Genomic DNA, 18,655 nt, shown 5'->3' with positions numbered 1-18,655 from the left:
AGCTGGTACACTGCTTTTATAGCAATGGTTTAGCTAACCACTAACCACCTAACAAACTAACTGACTTAGCTAACCAACCTAACAGATTAACCACCTTTACATGCACGTGTTGTATTGACAGCAGTCTAACACTGCTCTTCACCCATCATCTACTATGATAGTGGGATATTGGAAATCGTTCGTTGGAATTTGCTCTGAAAGTCATATGTTCGTTATACTAAAACTTGTGAAACATTAATGATACTAATGTACTGCAACAAAAACATCAAAAAGCACTAAAACTTATTAAACACAATTGATACAAATCTTAACTCTGGCAACGACGTCAAAAACTTGATATGCTGAAAATGCATCAGCAATTACACAAGTGCACATGTTGTAGCAAGTAATAATAATGCAAAATTGCACAAGTCGATTTCACAAAATTAATACGCACCAAATGGTCTCAAGTATTAATACGAATGGTTTCAAATGGTGATTGAGTGAAGTAAAAGTAAACTAATCTAATGCTACTACTAAATTCTATGACTAAATGCTAGACTAATATGGTACAATTATGGTAAATGAGTGGAATACGAGCAATCCATGTAAAAAATGGCAAGAATAACCTCTAGTCAAATGAAACACGCATAACTAAGAATCTAATTCAGTCTCCCAACTAACGAGGTACCAACAATTCCAAATGAGCAATAACCTTTCACTACCCCATAGCAATTGTGACGTTATCCTAAGGTGACGTATTTCTATGGCCCTAGAATGATGAAGATCAAGCTCTACGTTGTACAAGGCGGATACGTAGCCTTGCAAGGGACATAAACGCTACAACCTCTCTTTCGAGGGTCCAAATATCATAACAATTGAATATCACATATTAGGTCCAAAGATGCAAACTAGGTGCACATATTTGACACTGGGACTAAGCTCTCAACTGAAATAACGTAATGCTACAGCTTTATTAACTGGAATTCCAAATATTCAGTAATACAAACAAGTCTGAATGTATATTATTTCATTCAACAAAGAAAAACTAAAACATGATTAAGAAGAAGAAATGAATCTAATCCACGCTTGAAGATGATTTGAGAGATAAGACGTAGACAGACCCTCCTGCTTTCGAGGGACATCCGTCCATGCGGTAGCTGTGGCAGATTGGTGGTGACCGTGGAATTTGCGACAATGCTAAAGAGTTTTGGGATTTTTCTCTGAAACTGTCACTACTTTAGCCCTCGATCCTCTTCGGTGAGTAAAAATCAAAAGCTGCCACTATCTCTGCTCTTCAACTACTTCTCAAGTGCAGCAGCTTATTTGTAGCATGAGAGTCGGCTATTGTGGCTTAACGGCTAACAGATTTTTCCCGCTCATTATAACAGCTTCAACCACGTTAGATATCTAGTAGAATATTCCTCCTCGAACTTTCCATCTCCAACATCCTAGAACAACCACGAATACGCTTATGCTCTAGCGGTTGTTCCCTGAAACTGATGTGCCATTCATCATTTTTGCATTACTCAACACGATTTATTAGACTTTATTCTAAAAATAATGCAACAACAAAAGGTTTCCATTATTATTTAAAAACTATACAAAATCTTATATAACGCAAACACTATCCTACTAAAGTATTATTGTTGCACTGTATAACTAGAAGTTATCACCTACACAAACTGAAATCAAATAACCCAAAATCTAATCAATTAATATCAAGAACTTAAAGAGTTCTTCTACCATAAAATTTAAAGGCTTAGAGAAGATGAAGAACAAGCTTTCTCCCTCAATTTCAATTCATTTTACCTCTTAGAATAGGTAAAAAAATAAGAGTGTTTTGCTTTTCTTACTGGTACTTCATTATTTTTATATTTATCCAAACATATAAAATTTATTCTTCTCCAATTTTTTTTTTGATTTAACCATCGATATTTTATCTATTAATAGACTACTCTAAATCAAGTTTTGCAGAGATTCATTATGGGGGCGACCCTCCCAATTCAGTTTGTTTCATTTACAAACGTCGAGATTGAAACTCCTAAACTTGCTTAAAAGACCTAGTGTCTCATCCCACTAGACCATATGATTGTTAGTTAATTCTCCCACTTTTAATATAACCAAAACATACCATCTATCTTTAGAAACTTAGATTTCCACTATCAATGCCTTTTGGTCTAACGGTCATGCAACTCTTAGAATATTAAGGTTAGCATCATAAAAGCATCATAAAAGTTGGATGACCAACTGTATAATTTACCCCAAAAATATTATAAGCATTAAAGCTCAAATAGGCTAGCGAATTGTTCAATCAAATAGTCTAGTGTGACTTTTTCGATTAGGCTTGTAAATGAGACGAGACAGATCGCGAGTTACTCGAGATTGACTCGATCAAGGCTCGATAAATACTCGGATCGAATGGACTCGACTCGAGTTCTTAACGAGCCGAAACGAGCTACTTGATATTCGACTCGAAAAGCTCGTAAGCAGCTCGAAAATATAAATATTAAGATTTTTATTTTTTTAAAAAATAATAATAATATTAACATTTATGTATTGATTTTTTTAAAAAAATACAATAAGATTTTCATATATTTAAGATTCAGGTTCGAGTTTGAGGCTTCAATCGAGTTAAGTTTAAGATTTTTTTTCATTTCGAGCCTCTTCGAGTTGCTCACGAGCTTCAGTTCAGGATTTCGAGTTCGAATCGAGTTTAAAAATTTTAAGCTCGCAAGTTTTCGAGTTGAGTCGAGCTTCATTTCAGAGTTTTTGAGTCGAGTCGAGTTCAACAATACTCTAACTCGACTCGACTCGTTTACACCCCTATCTTCGATAGCCCAAATTCAACTCGACAATTATACAATTAAATTTGATTTTTTAATTGAACTTAAATAATTTACTCTCTAAGTACACGTGAAAAAAATCATATCAACATAAATTAATAGAACAAAATCATATTTTTGGAATAAAAATTTCTGAATATTGACGTCAATTCCAAAGAAAATCAAACATTATCTTAAAATTAACTTTTATAATATTAAATAATTATTTGTATATAATAGTACAAAAACATAAAGTGTAAATTATCTATTTGGTTATCTACCTATTATTAAGTTTATGTTTTGATCACTCAACTATTTTTTTGTTAAATCAAACATAACATTACATTTGAGTTCTTTCTTGGTCACCCGCAGTTCAAAAATTAATAATGAGGATGATGTATTACGATAAGGTATTGTCATATTTGCATAAAACATTAATAAAAAAATTCATATCAATATTACTATTAATTTTTTAACGTCAGATGACTAAATCAGAATCAAAATGTAATATTAGGAATGATTTTGAAAAAATAATAGTTACATGACCAAAAAAATTAAATAATAGATGAATGACTAAATAAATAATTTACCCAAACATAAAACCCCTAAAACTGCAATAGTACCAACTTGTGAGTCCCGGTTCCCATTTGTGAAGAATTTTTTCTCTGCGAATAACAATAAAAAAATACCATATTAGTATCATTATTAATTTTTTACTAGAAGATATTTAAAATAAAATTGAAATATAATGTTAGTATATTTTTTAAAAAAATATGAATAGATGACGAAAATAGACACTAAGGTGGTGTTTGTTTTTACTGTGTAAGGTCTGCAAAGCTCTTATGTCTGCGTCGCGCAGACCACGCGCAGACATTGGGCTTCGCAGACCGTTTGTTTTTTAGAAGACATAAGCCCTTCTAACGTCTGCGCGTGGTCTGCGCGGCGCAGACGTGGTCTTATGTATTCAGACGTCTTCTAACCTCTTCAAAGAGGTTTTATTTAATTTTATATTATATTTGATTTTAATTTTAATATTAATTTTTTAAATAAATTAAATATTAATATTTTAATATTATATTATAGATATTAATTTAATATTAATTTTTTAAATAAATTAAATATTAATTTTTTAATATTATATTATAGATATTTAATTTTATATCATATAAATTATTTTATATATTATTAAAATTTTATTTATTTTAATTATTTTGATTTAAGTTTAAATATAATACTTTTTAGATTTGTTATTTTTTAAATTATATTTAAACTTTTTATACAAAATTTAAGTATTTAAACATTGCTTAATAAAAATGATTTCATTGTTTGATATTAAGATTTTAAAATATAAAAAATTATAAATTATGTTTTTAAAATTTTAAAATATAATCACAATTAAATAAAAATAATCATAAAATAATTTGATAAATTAAAAATATTTTCTAAAATCATCATATTATAAAAAAAATTATGAATATATATTTAAAAAAATTAAAAGTATTACAAAATTACATATTTAAATCATAAATTAATGATCATTTATAAATTTTATTCTATAAAACTTATAAAACTATAATACATGTGATTATGTGAGACGTATAATAGAATTAATAAGGTAGTGTTTGTTTTTTAAAAAAAATTATTATTGTAGTTGTATAAATTATTTAAATTTAGTATTGTAAAACTAAAATTATTTAAATATCAGTATTACAAAATTCTTTTAAGTTTAAAAAATCTGTTTATTTATATTTCAGTTTATTTTAGCAGTTTGCATACGTTAAAAAACAAACAGTCTTTTTCTTGCAGACTGCAGACTTTTGGTCCACCTCTTCTGCTGCAGATGCCTGCAGATGTGGTCCGCAGACTGCAGACATTTTACCTCTTCAAAACCAAACACCACCTAAGTAATAGGTGAGAAGTCAAGTTTTTAAATTTCGTGTAGAATTGTTCGAATTTATGTTTAAATATAAATATTTATAATATTATAATACTATTTAAAATTACACTATATAAATTTATTCATACTTTTTATAGTATTATACATATATCATATAAAATTACAATATTTAATTCAAACTTAAAAATAAATCATATAATTATTTAAAAAAAATTAAGTTATTCAACTTACCTATACTCAATTTTTTTTGGCTCAAAAACCCTCCTTACCTCTTCTTCTAGCTTTGGGCTTCCCTTTTTGTTTCTTCTCATCGTCTCTTCAAGTTGACCATTTTGAATTGAAAAGGGAACATAAAGATAGTGAAATGCGTTTAAGGGATGCATAAACTGATAAGAAGAAGCCCTTCTGGCCCTCCCCTTTTTTGCACTTCTTCACTTTAGACCTTCTGTGCCTTTTCTTTCTCTTTCTTTTACCTCTGCTGCTTCTATTACTAACACTACTTCTTTCACCATGCCCACTGCCACTATCCCCGGCGGCGGCTCAGCCCTCGCCGCCACCGCCTCTCTTACCAATAAAAACCCTTCACTTTCTCGGCGGCTCTACATCAATGCTAGTTTTATTTCACAGCCCCGTGTAAATGCAAGAATCACTCTACGTTCTTGGCCCGGGAGAGTTGGGATACGACCGGCTTGGTGCCATTCGAGTGGGATGGAGGAGCAGTTGAGTCCAATTGAAAGCTCCAAGGGTTTGAGTGAAAATGAAGGTAAAGAAGAGGAAGATAAGCCGATTAGGTTAAATAGAAGGCAAAAGGATTCTGGGGTTTTGATGGGGAGTCCGGATTTGTTGACGGTTCCAGGTGTTGGTCTTAGAAATTTGAGGAAGCTTGTTGAGAATGGGATTCAAGGAGTTGCAGAGCTCAAACAGTTGTACAAGGAGAAGGTTCTCTTTCTTTTTTACTCGGGAACATGTAATTCTATACGGGAAGCTTATTTGGATTCAACTGTGGTTTAAATGTGCATTTTTGGGTTTTGATTTTCAAGCTGATGATGTAGAAATTGGGGATAAATAATGACTTTTATTTCATTAAAGTTCATTTGCTTGAAGTGTTCAGTTTTTCAAATTTGATCTTTCCCAAGTTATATATTGTTGGAGATAAATGATTTTGTTGGTGTAATGTGTTTAATAATAATAATTCACAGGCATGGTAGCCACCAGTTATGGGTGGTTTCTACATTTGCCAGTGTTGATTATGAGTGTACCTGAAAGTAATGGATGGAAAAATGAATGAAACCTCATCTGTATCTAAAACAGTCCCAATGGTTGTTATGAACCCGGATTTAAATAACGGTTGTGGTCGTTTTTTTGGTTACAATGTGTTTATCATGATTGTGGACATAGCGGGCACTATTGTGATGATTGTGGTATCATGGTCATACAATAGCTGTATCGGCCCACTATATCGCGGGCGCCAACGGCTATTTAAATCCCAATACGACTCCCTAAACGTGAGGAGCATAAATATTTATTTAATTGATAGTAAGAACTTGTGCAAACTTGTGATATTATTGGTATGTGAGAAGACATTTTTATAGGTATGTGTTTTTATTTAAGCTTTACGCATTCTTTTGGCAGTTTCTAGGAAAGGCTAGTCAGAAGATGGTTGAGTATTTACAAAGTTCTGTTGGGATTATCCACAGAAATCATGCTGAGAGTATAACAACTTTTATTAAGGAGAGAGTGGATGAAGATCTGAGGGATTCAGATTCAGATACAAAGCTAACTGCAAAGAATAGGTTAACATTCTGTGTTGAAGGGAATATCAGTGTTGGAAAGACAACATTCCTTCAAAGAATAGCTAATGAAACACTAGAGCTGCGTGATCTTGTTGAGATTGTTCCAGAACCTATTGAGAAGTGGCAGGATGTTGGACCTGACCACTTCAATATATTAGATGCATTTTATGCTGAACCACAAAGGTATGCCTATACCTTTCAAAATTATGTATTTGTTACAAGGGTTATGCAGGAGAGAGAGTCATCTGGGGGACTTAAGCCACTCAGATTAATGGAAAGGAGCATTTTCAGTGACAGAATGGTATACATTGAACAGTTTCTTATTTATCTTATTTTTTTCCCTGCGCCTTATTATTCTCTATTTTGTCATCTTCTGCAATTCAAGAAGTTTTCTTTAATCTATGTTTTTATCATGAGGGTTGTGAAGTAAGTTTGCCCCAGTATGAAAACAAAGGATCTTAGTAGTTCCTATGAATTTTCTGAATTCTTGCAGTTCCCTCTTTTCTCCTTTGATTTTTCTTTCCCAGCGAAGAGGAAGAAAGCTGACCTAAGAGTTTGAAGGCTAATAACTTTTATCTCATTTTTACCTAAGAGAGACCTGACCCTAAGAGTGTCAAAGCTGACAACTTTATCTATTTTTCTTGATTAAGGTGTTCGTACGAGCTGTTCATGAAGCAAATTGGATGAATGAGATGGAGATCAGCATTTATGATTCGTGGTTTGATCCAGTTGTATCATGCTTGCCGGGGCTTATTCCTGATGCTTTCATCTATCTAAGGGCAAGTCCTTATACATGCCATAAGAGGATGATGCTTCGTAAAAGAGCAGAAGAGGGTGGAGTGAGCCTAGATTATCTCCGTGACTTGCATGAAAAGCATGAGAGTTGGCTTTTACCTTTTCAAAGCGGAAATCATGGCGTACTTTCTGTTAGTAAGTTACCTGTCCATGAGGATAGCTCTTTGCATCCTGGTATCAGAGATCGGGTGTTCTTTTTAGAGGGTAATCAAATGCATTCTAGCATTCAGAAGGTTTGATGGTTTCCTTATTGTGGAATTTAGATTGCTTTCCTCTTTTCTACTGCATCTTATGCTCGTTGTTTTTGAACAGGTTCCTGCTTTGGTGCTTGACTGTGAACCCAACATTGATTTCAGCAGAGATATTGAAGCAAAGACACAGTAAGACAAACTTTACCTTCAATTTTCATCGTATTCACTTAAGTGATAGCAGTTCACTGAACAATATTAGTCTTTGCTAATTTTACCGCGAATCAAAAAACTATTTACAAGTGGGACATAGTTGAGAAAGACTAATGTGGCCGAAAGGATTTGAACCTTAACCTCAACTTTCTAAAAAATGAATAACAATCACTAGGGCCAAGCATGGTTTGAATATTTTCACAGAATAAGATGTCAGTAATTTTGAAAGCTGTATTGATGGGTATATAGATCTTTTTCTGGTTAAAAGTAGGATATACTTGAGGGGGACTAGTGGAGCCGAAAGTATTTGAACCTTAGCCTCAACCTTAAAAGGAAATAAACAATCACTATGGCCAAATGTGCTTTGAATATTAAACGAGCGTTGTCAGTTATCCAATAAAAGAATAAATAGCAGAGCTTTTTCAATGGAACATTCTGAAACTATTAAGAATGATCCTTGATTTGCATTTTATTTTGTTTTTAATGAGATGGTTCGAATCTAATACACTACATAGACCAATTTTTGGGAACATGCTCTGCAAAATAAGCTTCTATTGTCTATTAAATCAATACAATGAAAACTGGCCTGAAGAGTGTTCTGAAATATCAGTCCTAGACTCTCACGTCGTAACAATGTCTAATGGATCGGTTCCATGTGTTCTAGTGTTTCTTCTTACACTATTATTGAGAAGTTCATACATGGAATGTGCTTTTTTTGTTTAATTTATTCTTGAACTGGCTTTGGTAAAGGTATGCACTGCAAGTTGCAGAGTTCTTCGAATATGTGAAGAAAAAGAAGGAATTCTCATCAACAAAAGCTGGTGAAGAAGGCAAAGGAAGCAGTCAACCTCAGATTGTTCTGCCTAGTACAGGTGGATTATGGGTAGCAGATGGAAAACATTTCCCAGATGCTGCTCTAAAATCTGTAGAATTCCAGCGAGCCATGTCCTACATGTCAGGGTCAGGCTAGTTGGGGTTTTCATGCATTATTTGGGTTTATTAATGGTGGAGTTGACTCTTGGTGGCATGCCTCTCTGTAGAAACACTTTTAACCATTAACCTTTAGTAATGTAGAGATGTTTGTTGAACTCAGTCTATGTTTATAGGAATTTTCTTTAAATGCATTTTGGTGGTAGGTGGTGTAACGGTTTTTGATTGAATGGTACTTTGCAATGGTTGCATTTTAGGTATGATTTGAACTCGATTATGTGTTCCGAGTCATATACGATGTTGTCCGATTGTGATTCTAGTAAGAATTTCGCAGTGTTTTGATTGAAGACTGAAAATGCACAAACAAAGTTACAAGAAAGAAATTAATACAAGTAAATTGAAAATGAAAGGTTGTAGGTTATGATAAAGTGGTTTGAAAGATGATGGAAAAGTGATGGTTGTTGTGGTTTAATGAAATGAAGGAAGTGGAGAAAGTGTAGTGGTGATAATAATTTATAGTGTGGAAAGAATGAAAGTATGGTGAAGGTAAAAGATGTTATGTCATGAGAGATGAATGATGAAATAAAGAGTATGGATTGAGACCCGCTAGCTATATAGAGCTAGGAACCAACAATATACAAAGATGGAATCAAAGTAATAGAAGGTGGAACCTGACCCACTAGCTATAGGTGAGTTAAGAACCAACATTATAAAAAATGAAATGGAGAAGGTTTCAAGACTGACAAGAAACCGATAGAATTCTAATTCAAGAACTAAAATGAAAGCAATTTTTCAAAGAGTTTATTATGCAAAAAGTTTTAAGTACAAATGTCATGGAGGTGCCTATTTATAATGTTGATAGGCACCATATGAAGAGCTTTTACAATTAAAATAAAACAATCATCACTCTTACATCATCTTTCAAACCACTTTATCATAACCTACAACCTTTCATTTTCAATTTAGTTTATCAATTTTTTTTCTTATAACATTATTTGTGCATTTTCAGTCTTCAATCAAAGTATTGCGAAGTTCTTACTAGAATCACGATTGGGCAATATCGTATATGACTCGAAACACATAATCGTATATTTCCTATTATAGCACACGCCTTTTCAAGAGTTCAAAGCATTAACCGTGCATAGGATCTCCTATTTAGTGGGACCTGTTGATTCATTTGTTAGGTGTAGGTTTAATCTTAACGAAATAAATATATTATTTATAAAATAATTTGATAAATTCATAAAATTATAATTTGAAAAAATATTTTTTTTAATTTTAAAAATGAATTGTGAATTAGATATATATGTTATTTTTAAATTATAGAATTAATATTCAGAAATATTGAAAAAATATATTAAGTGAAAATTTAATTCCAATTGAGGGGTTAAATAATAATGTGGTCTTAAAAAGATTCTTAGCAACTATTTGAAAATTGTCATAAAAATAATAATGTATATTAATGTGTGATATTCATTGTAATTTTTTATTGATTCATCTATTAGGTTATTATTATTATTTATGGATTGCACGATTCTTATTAAATGTTATTTTGTGGATTCTATTCTTACGTCCTCGTTGAGCGGGCAAAATTTTTATTATAATGTGAATGAAAGAATAATTCATAAAATAATGTGATTCTGAAGGCAAAATTTTATAATAATGTGAATGAAAAAAATAATTCATAAAACAATGCGGTTATGAAATTATTTGTTTGAATGAGGCGACAGTTACAGTGACTATGGGAGACGCTTTGATTCCATGATGACAGAGTGTCTTCAACCTTGAATGGGGGAGACGTCAGTAATGCAATGCGTCTCCTTATATTTACCTTCCACGACCCAGCTGTTGTGAGTATTGATTCTCATAGCAACTTTAACCCATGCACTGCATACAACCTATACCCCGTAATATAAAAAAATATTTCCCTACATGCAGCCTATATCCTATAACATAAAAAAATCAACTCTAACCCATATTCTGACCAACCAAACAACTATAACATTAAAAAAAATCAGCTATATATGTATGTATGAAGGAGTTTGGGAATTGGCTTCATAAGAAAAGCAAAAGATTGAAAGAGGGAACAATTGATAGAAGGGAGCATTTGCAAAGAAGATTGATAGAGGGAGCCTATAAAGAATTTGGTGCGTATTTTTCTTTCGTTATTCTAAGTTGAGTAATTTTTTTTTATTTTGTCTCATATTATTTTATTAAATATTATTTATTTAATATTATGTTTTTATAGATAAAAGAGTAATCAAAAGTTTTTTTTCTTCAAATCAAGTTGTTGGAAGAAACTGTCAAGTATGAAGAATTTTTTTTGAAGTATTTTACAATTTATTATTATGTTAATATAATATTTATAATGTTTGTAGTTGTATTTTACGATTTATTGTTATGTTATGTTAATAATGTTATTTTATAATATTTTTAAATTGTATAATGATTTTACGGTTTATTTTTATTATGTTATGATCATAGTATGCACATGTGTTTTTTTATTCTAAATACAATTTTTTTTATTGTAGAGAAAATGATTAACAATTTTTTCATGATTGTCAATTATGATGGTCTGTTTATGGAAAATGATGTTGGAGTTTTTTTTTCAGTTTGAAAGACCTATAAATATGATGTTCAAAAGAGACATCACATTTGTAGAAATGAAGTAAAGGATAATAAGAAAAATTCAAGTTGTAGTTGATGGTTTGAAGTATAGGTTTATGGCATGTCCCAATGCAGTTAGATATGCTGCAGTACCACTTGAAGAAGATGATGATATTGGATCCATGATTGAATTACATGAGTCAACAAATATTGCAATTATTGAGTTATTTGTTGATGTGCATAAGATATCGATGTTCTTGGGTAATCAAGAAATGTGGCTGGAAATTAATCTCAAATGACTTTTGAAAGTGAGTTTGAGGACCCAACATACAGGTCAACAAACTGTTTTATGACACTATTAGAAAGTGAAAATGAAGTCGGTGGGACATTTGCAGCACCAGAGTATGAGGCGAGAAACATATATCATTCGGAATTGACTATGATGTTGATATTGAAAATCGATAGGGAGAAATACATGATGATTCCAAAGAACATGAAGAAATTGAGGAACTCATTTTGGCCGATGATGACAATTTCTGTGGTGGTGGTGCACCTGAATTAGCCATTGATGAACTTTTGACACTGTATCAACCTACCCCTCACATGTACGAGATAGATTATGATGCGGTGAGGGTACCTGAAGTCCAAGACATGACATATTTAACTCCATACCACATGGACGAATCATTCAAAAATTTGGGTGAATTTTAAGTAGGGAAGCAATTTATAGGAAAAAATGAAGTTACGTTAGCGATTGAAGAGTATTGCATCAAAGGCCATGTTGATGTCCATGTTGCAGAGTCTAACCAGAAAATCATATATGCAAAGTGTGCAAAGTGTGTTAAATATAAGCAAGAGTGGAAGTGGAAGATGAGAGTGTCATAAATTCAGAGGCACGGTGCTTGGGTCATTACAAGGTACAATGGTCCTCACACATGTTTGCCAAACTGCATCAAACAAGACCATCGACTATTGGATTTCGATGTAATTTGCCAATAGGTGAAGGTGTTGGTAGAAAATATCCAAGGATCCCTTGTTCAGTGTTAACTGGATTAATCATAGCTAGTTCGAATATCATGTAAAATACAAGGTTTGGAATGCAAAGTTGAAAGCAATGAAGCTGACGCATGGAGATGGAGATACATCGTACAATGAGCTACCATAATTGTTACAAACAATGAAATGATTCATCATAGGAACCATAATGAATTCTCAAACAATGCATGTATACGACGAATAAGGTCAACTTGCTCCAGGGAGGAAAATATTTCATAGACTATTTTGGGCATTCAATCATGCATAGAAGAATTTCTATTTTACAAACGTATGGTTCCATTAGATGGTACATGGTTGTATGGTCAATATAAGCATATATTGTTGATAGCAATTGCGCAAGATGGTGAATGAAATATCTTCCCAATTGCATTTTCCATTGTTGAACGAGAGAAAATGGAGTTTGCGAGATATCCGATCGAGGAACGGGCATTTTGACAGTAATTGAACGATCGTGAAGAAGTTGGATACCTTCACATGCATATCCCACATTTTGTATATGCCATATTGGTAAGAATAGTATCGATTTGTTTCATAAAACCTGCATTCATATCGAGATAGTACGCATAAATAAGTTTTATTTTCAACGTGTGTATCCATTTATGTGTTTTTTAGTTGATGTTTAACACAATATATATATATATATATATATATTATGAAACAAGATCCAAATTATGCCAACCAAATTTTGATAAGAGATTGTAGAATTTGAAGGTGTTTTATGATGATGAGAATGTTTAGAAGTGGGCTTCGAAAATCCTATGGGAAAAATGGTTGCGAGCATACGATGGTGCTCGACGATACGGACACATGACAACAAACTTTGTTTAGACCATTAATATAATACTAAAAGGTACACATCATCTCCCAATAGCGAGTGTGGTGAAAGAGACATACTTTAGGTTGGCTAAAGTTTAGTCTGATAAAGGGAAAGAGATTAAGTGTCTCATAAATAGAAGTAGAATTTGGGCTCCTAAAGTGGTGGTAGAAAATGAGCGATTGCCAACCTCAATGTTTATTCATAACTTTAACCGAATTAAAAATATTTTTGTTTTGACATGCATATGCCGCAACGAAGGAGGAGAATGTTAAACATTTAGAGTTAATTTATGACACAAATGGTGTAATTGTGGCCGCTTTCAGGAATGGAGACATCCCTGTCTCATGCAGTCCTTGCATGTATGCATGCTGGTATAAACGCGTACACTTATATTGATGAGTGCTTTCACCTACTGAGGATATTAAATTCCCACATTTATGAGTTCAGATAGATCCCAAATGAATCATATTGGCCCAAAAAGGATCATGACGAATGTCTGCCAAATCCAATGCTTCGTAGAAGTCCAAAGGGTCGACCTGAGTCCACTTGTATTCATATCAGTATGGGTTTTCATATTAGAGAGAAAGGTAAACTGAAGAGATGTTGGTTATGGAAGAGTGAAGGTCATTCAAAAAAATGTCCAAATCTACCAAGATATAGGCCTTATCAGTAATCATATTTGTATTTGTATTTGTATTTGTATTTGTATTTTTATTTGTATTTGAATGAATATTTGAATTTTTTTTATTTCAATTTGAATGTATGAATAAATTAATGAATTTTAATCTAAATGCTTGGTTTATCTTATTTAGTTTTTGAATGAGTGTGATAGATTTCCATATTTTATTTGATTGAATGAATGTTTGGTTTTTCCTATTTATTTTTGAATTAGTGTAATGGATTTCCACATTTTATTTGATTGAGTGTAAGTTAAAAGAAATTAAACCATCATTTGAATAAGTAATATTTTATTTAATATTAAATTTTTATACAAATAACAATGGGCTATTTATAATTCTTGCTGGTGTCCGTGTGTTGTGGAATAATAATATCAAGGTGGAAATCGATTGCATTGTAGCTGTTGCGGTTGCTCATGAGTTTGGTAGCCATCCTTCTTATTCACAGAGGTGATATGATCTGATGTTGTACATATATACCCACCACTCTTCTCTCCCATCTCTGGTGGAAACGTAGAATGACAAATAATCGTATTTGACACCATAGATGTCATGTGCTCAAAATCATACTTTGATTCAAACTTAGGAGAGTAGATGAGTGCATGAGGATGCATCAATTTGGGTGGATGAGGATGCATCAACTTGGGTATGTATGCCAGAACAACAAAATCATCAAACACTTGATGAAATGATCCTGCATCGGCTAACAGTTGTGCTGAGCTATTACCTATAGGTTTTTTTTCCGCTTCATGGTGAGATGATTCCTACTCCCACTGAATATAGGTTTTTCAGCTTTGCCAAATTTTTTCTTAAATTTCATAATCTATCACCTTTCTCCCAACGTTGTCAGGTACGACTTTTCATTATCCCAATAATTATAATTAAGGTAAGCCGAAGTTTAAAAATCAAAGTCATCATCTTGAATGATATTAAGAGTAGGCAAGTACGAAGCTCTATTGTTCCAAGCATCAATGTAGTTCTCATGTTTCTCAACCCAATTCACGTTGTGCTTACCCCGTCCATCTAATCTGTGGAGGTGGTCGTGATCCCATGGAATTTGTGGAATAGGCTAGCGGAAGCCGAACTGCCTCAGCATTTTATCCAAAAATCGGATCTCAACAAAAGCAAAATGAATCAATGGTGTAACAACACACCAATATTGAGAACCATACAAAACATCTTATTGCACACCCGTAATAATTTCTTCATCTACGTATGACCAACAATTAAAATGTAAAATTAAAATTTATAGATATTAATTAGGAAAAATTATAAAATAATAATAAATAAAAAAATATATTTAAATAAAAAAATAATTAATAATATATTATATATTATATATATAACTTCTTTTTGCTATGAATATCGATCTTTAACCTAAACTCTTTAATATTTTATTATGCATCAACCCCGTTCTTTCTATTTTATGCCTCTATATGTATATCAATAAAAATTTCTTTAATTATTTTTAATCCAAATATATAAATTCTAATTAAGATTTTAAATTAAAATAGAGAATTCATATTGCCTTTCGGCAAGATAAAAGTGAATCGTAATTCGACTAATCGATGTTAAAAATAGAAGTTTGTATCAAGTCCATGATTGTAACAACATCAGCCATCAATTGATTTCAGTTGTATTATTATTATTTACTATTAATGACGCCTTGCTCATCTCACAGCACAAGAACGCCAATATCACTGATCCCCAACTATATCAGCGAGTATTCTCAAAATTTCTCAGAAACGGAAGATATTGTGTGTGAACAAGATTACCATGCTTACCCGACATCAAAACTCCCTCAATCAACTACAATATATATGTTTGAGTCGCATATAAAATTTCTTGCTGAGTACTATTTCGTTAGAGCTTAAATTGATTCACCAACCATGATAGCCTCAAACATCACCCTTTTAAATATGGTTTTACTGGTGTCTACCCAAGAAACTCATTGCAATGTTCTTCCACATCATTGTGATCATTTTTTAGCACCACTGGCATCCCGTTTCTTGGGACCCCGAGTTGCATGGTCACATCTTGTAGAGTTATCATCCATTCTCCACACAGAAAATGAAATGTTTATGTTTCTAGTCTCCAATGTTGAACCAATGCATTGATCAAACCCGGGACGAACTTGTACTCTTGAAAAAATGTTACATAGTAAAATCCAACCTATTACAAGTATTTTTCAATCAAAGGGTGCGACTTATCACAAATATTGAGTCGATGACGAAGGATTCACTGCTCGTCTTCCTACAATTAATGCATTCATGAAATTAATCAATTAATCATAAAATAAACTTATAATATTTAATAATAATAATTCATTAAAAGAATATATTATTCTATTAAATAATAATAACATTATTATTCCTAAATGGCTAGAAATATGTTGATTGTCAAGTTTCAGCAGTTGAGTTTGTTCTACCATTTGAGCGAATCTGTAAAAAATTAATTTTTTAAACAACAATAATTCAAACAAAAGTAATTTTATTTAATCTAAACTAACTAACTAACTAATTTTAAATAACATTAAAAAAATAAAAAAAATAAAACTATTTTTGTATTTCTTTCTTTCTTTCTTCTTATTCTTCTTCATTTCTTTCTTCTCTTATTTCTTATGTTTTCTTTTCCTCTCTTTTTTTTTCAATTCATACACAGTTACACCCTCCAATAACCCCCATATATATTAAAAGCTGTGAATTATTGTTGCATTATTGCAACTATCATTGTTTCCATGCAGGGAGCAGGCTTCAGTTGTGAATTATTGCTGCATCATTGCAGCTATTATTGTTGGCATGCAGGGAGTAGGTTGTATAAGAAGGCTTCATGGGCGTGTTGGGTCGTGGTAGGTAGAGATAGGGAGACACATTGTAGTTCTGGCATCTCCCCCATTCAAGGTTGAAAACACAATATCCTCATGGTGTCAATGCTTGATTCGCATGAACCACCATGTGTCTCCCATGATCACTGTAGCAATTTCACCATTCAAGCAAATAATTTCATAATCACATTATTTTATGAAATATTTTTTCTTCATTCAGAACATGCACAATTCATTTTAATAGTGATTGTTATTTGGATAAACTATTTAAATGACCATTTTAACTATATGATTGGACTCAATATGACCAACATACTTTCAATTTTGACAATGTTACCATATAACTATTTAAGTGGTTTCAATGTAACCATTTGTCGTTACAAAACAAAAGACGTAGCTGATGTAACTATTATTGGCTAACAATAAGTTAGAGTTCCACACCGATTATGACGTTTATTATCTAATGACATGTGGCTACATTGAAGCCACTTAAATAATTATGTGATCATATTGTCAAATTAAAAGTATGGTGGTCATATCGACACCAACTCCATAATTAAATGGTCATTTGAGTAGTTTATCCTATATTATTTTTTCCCTGTCAAAATACCCTTATGCCAAAAGATCTTTTTCATTCTCTTTCAATTAAAAAAACCTATTTTTAAACGATAGAGTTGAGGGGCAAATTCAACCCAATAATGCAGGCACTGGCATTATTTGGCCCAATAGGGCAACTTGAAATTTATTTTAGGATCTACGAAAAATGCTACAGTACATGGAAAATTAAGTCATGTTGGCATGGCGAGTTTTCCAAAATATTATTATTAAATTGCCCCAAGTCAGTGGGCCCCATGGAATCAAAATTATTTATTATTTTTCTTGTAACTCGCCATGCTTTCATGACGAGTTACATTAAAATATATTATTTTTTCAATTAAACTAATATTTTTACTTAATGTTTTAATGCACATGGAACTCGTCATGCCCACATGACGAGCTCCTTTTGAAATTTAAAATTTGTAGCTGTTATATGAACATTGAGACAACAGTCAAAATTTAAAAAATAATTTACTGTAACTCTCATGTGGGTGTGACAAGTTCCAACGGCTATATAAGGTTTTTTTTGTATAAATAGGAGTGAGTTGATGGTGTTTATATATGAGAAGTGAGGAAAAATTTAGATAATCAAATCATGCAACCATGGGAACAATTTGGATATGATTTAGCGAATGGTGTTTATGGGTTTAACGACTCTGACTCTGACCATTCGAATTCAAGCTCCTCTTTAGATGAGGAATGGGTAAAGGAGGCAATAAAGTCATAGTTGAGTAATATAAGAACAAGACGATGAAAATCAAGAAGAAGAAGTATGAAGACTTACCAATCCAACGTAGCAAATGATTCGTAGAGATGGATGAAAAAAATAAAAAAATAAGTATGGAATTTAAGAATGATAATAATAAGAAGAATATGAAAGACAAACATGAAGGCTTATCAATCTAACGTAGTAAATGAATTGTAGAGAGGTCTGAAAAAAATGAAAAAAATGTATGTAAAAATGTTGAGTTTTATGGTTATTTTTCTTTATTTATTAAGTAATTATTGAATTAGGTAAAGTTATTTATAAATACTTTTCAATTATGTAAGAATTGAAGTGGAAGATGAAAATAAGGACGTTGAAAATACATAAACACACATAAAAAGTACAATTAGGTCATTATTGAATTAGGTAAAGTTACCCAAACACCATTTGTAAGATCCTTGATTAACCCTAACTTCTATTATTTCTTTCCTATATCTTATTCGATTAACATTTTCTTTAATTTCAAATGTAGTGTAGGAACATCATTTTGAGCCATAAGCTGGAAGATTGGATATGTGAAGAATATCTTTCGAAGCAAGCTACAACTCCTTCCACTTCAAATACTAAATCGGGAGATGCATCTCATAATATAGAAGTTGAACTTCAAGAACTTGAACTATTTATATAAAGAAGGAAACAAGAGAAAGAATGCAGGATTGAAGAACTTAACATCTGACGAGTCAACTGAATA

General features: G+C 32.0%; 1 protein-coding gene across 1 annotated transcript; it reads left to right on the top strand.

Moving 5' to 3' along the window:
• Nucleotides 1–5,014: 5,014 nt before the first annotated feature.
• Nucleotides 5,015–14,816, top strand: LOC120212237. Its single transcript, XM_039210621.1, has 6 exons — nt 5,015–5,640; nt 6,334–6,795; nt 7,145–7,522; nt 7,602–7,669; nt 8,441–8,685; nt 14,807–14,816. The coding sequence occupies exons 1-5, from the start codon at nt 5,212–5,214 to the stop codon at nt 8,658–8,660; spliced, it is 1,557 nt and encodes a 518-aa protein (XP_039066552.1). The 5' UTR covers nt 5,015–5,211; the 3' UTR covers nt 8,661–8,685; nt 14,807–14,816.
• The last annotated feature ends 3,839 nt before the right edge of the window (nt 14,817–18,655 follow it).

Source organism: Hibiscus syriacus, unplaced genomic scaffold (assembly GCF_006381635.1).
Source record: "Hibiscus syriacus cultivar Baekdansim isolate YM2019G1 unplaced genomic scaffold, ASM638163v2 tig00110007_pilon, whole genome shotgun sequence".
In the NCBI taxonomy this organism is placed as follows: domain Eukaryota; kingdom Viridiplantae; phylum Streptophyta; class Magnoliopsida; order Malvales; family Malvaceae; genus Hibiscus; species Hibiscus syriacus.
The sequence above is the reverse complement of the archived record's forward strand: the minus strand, read 5'-3'. Positions and strand labels throughout refer to the sequence as shown.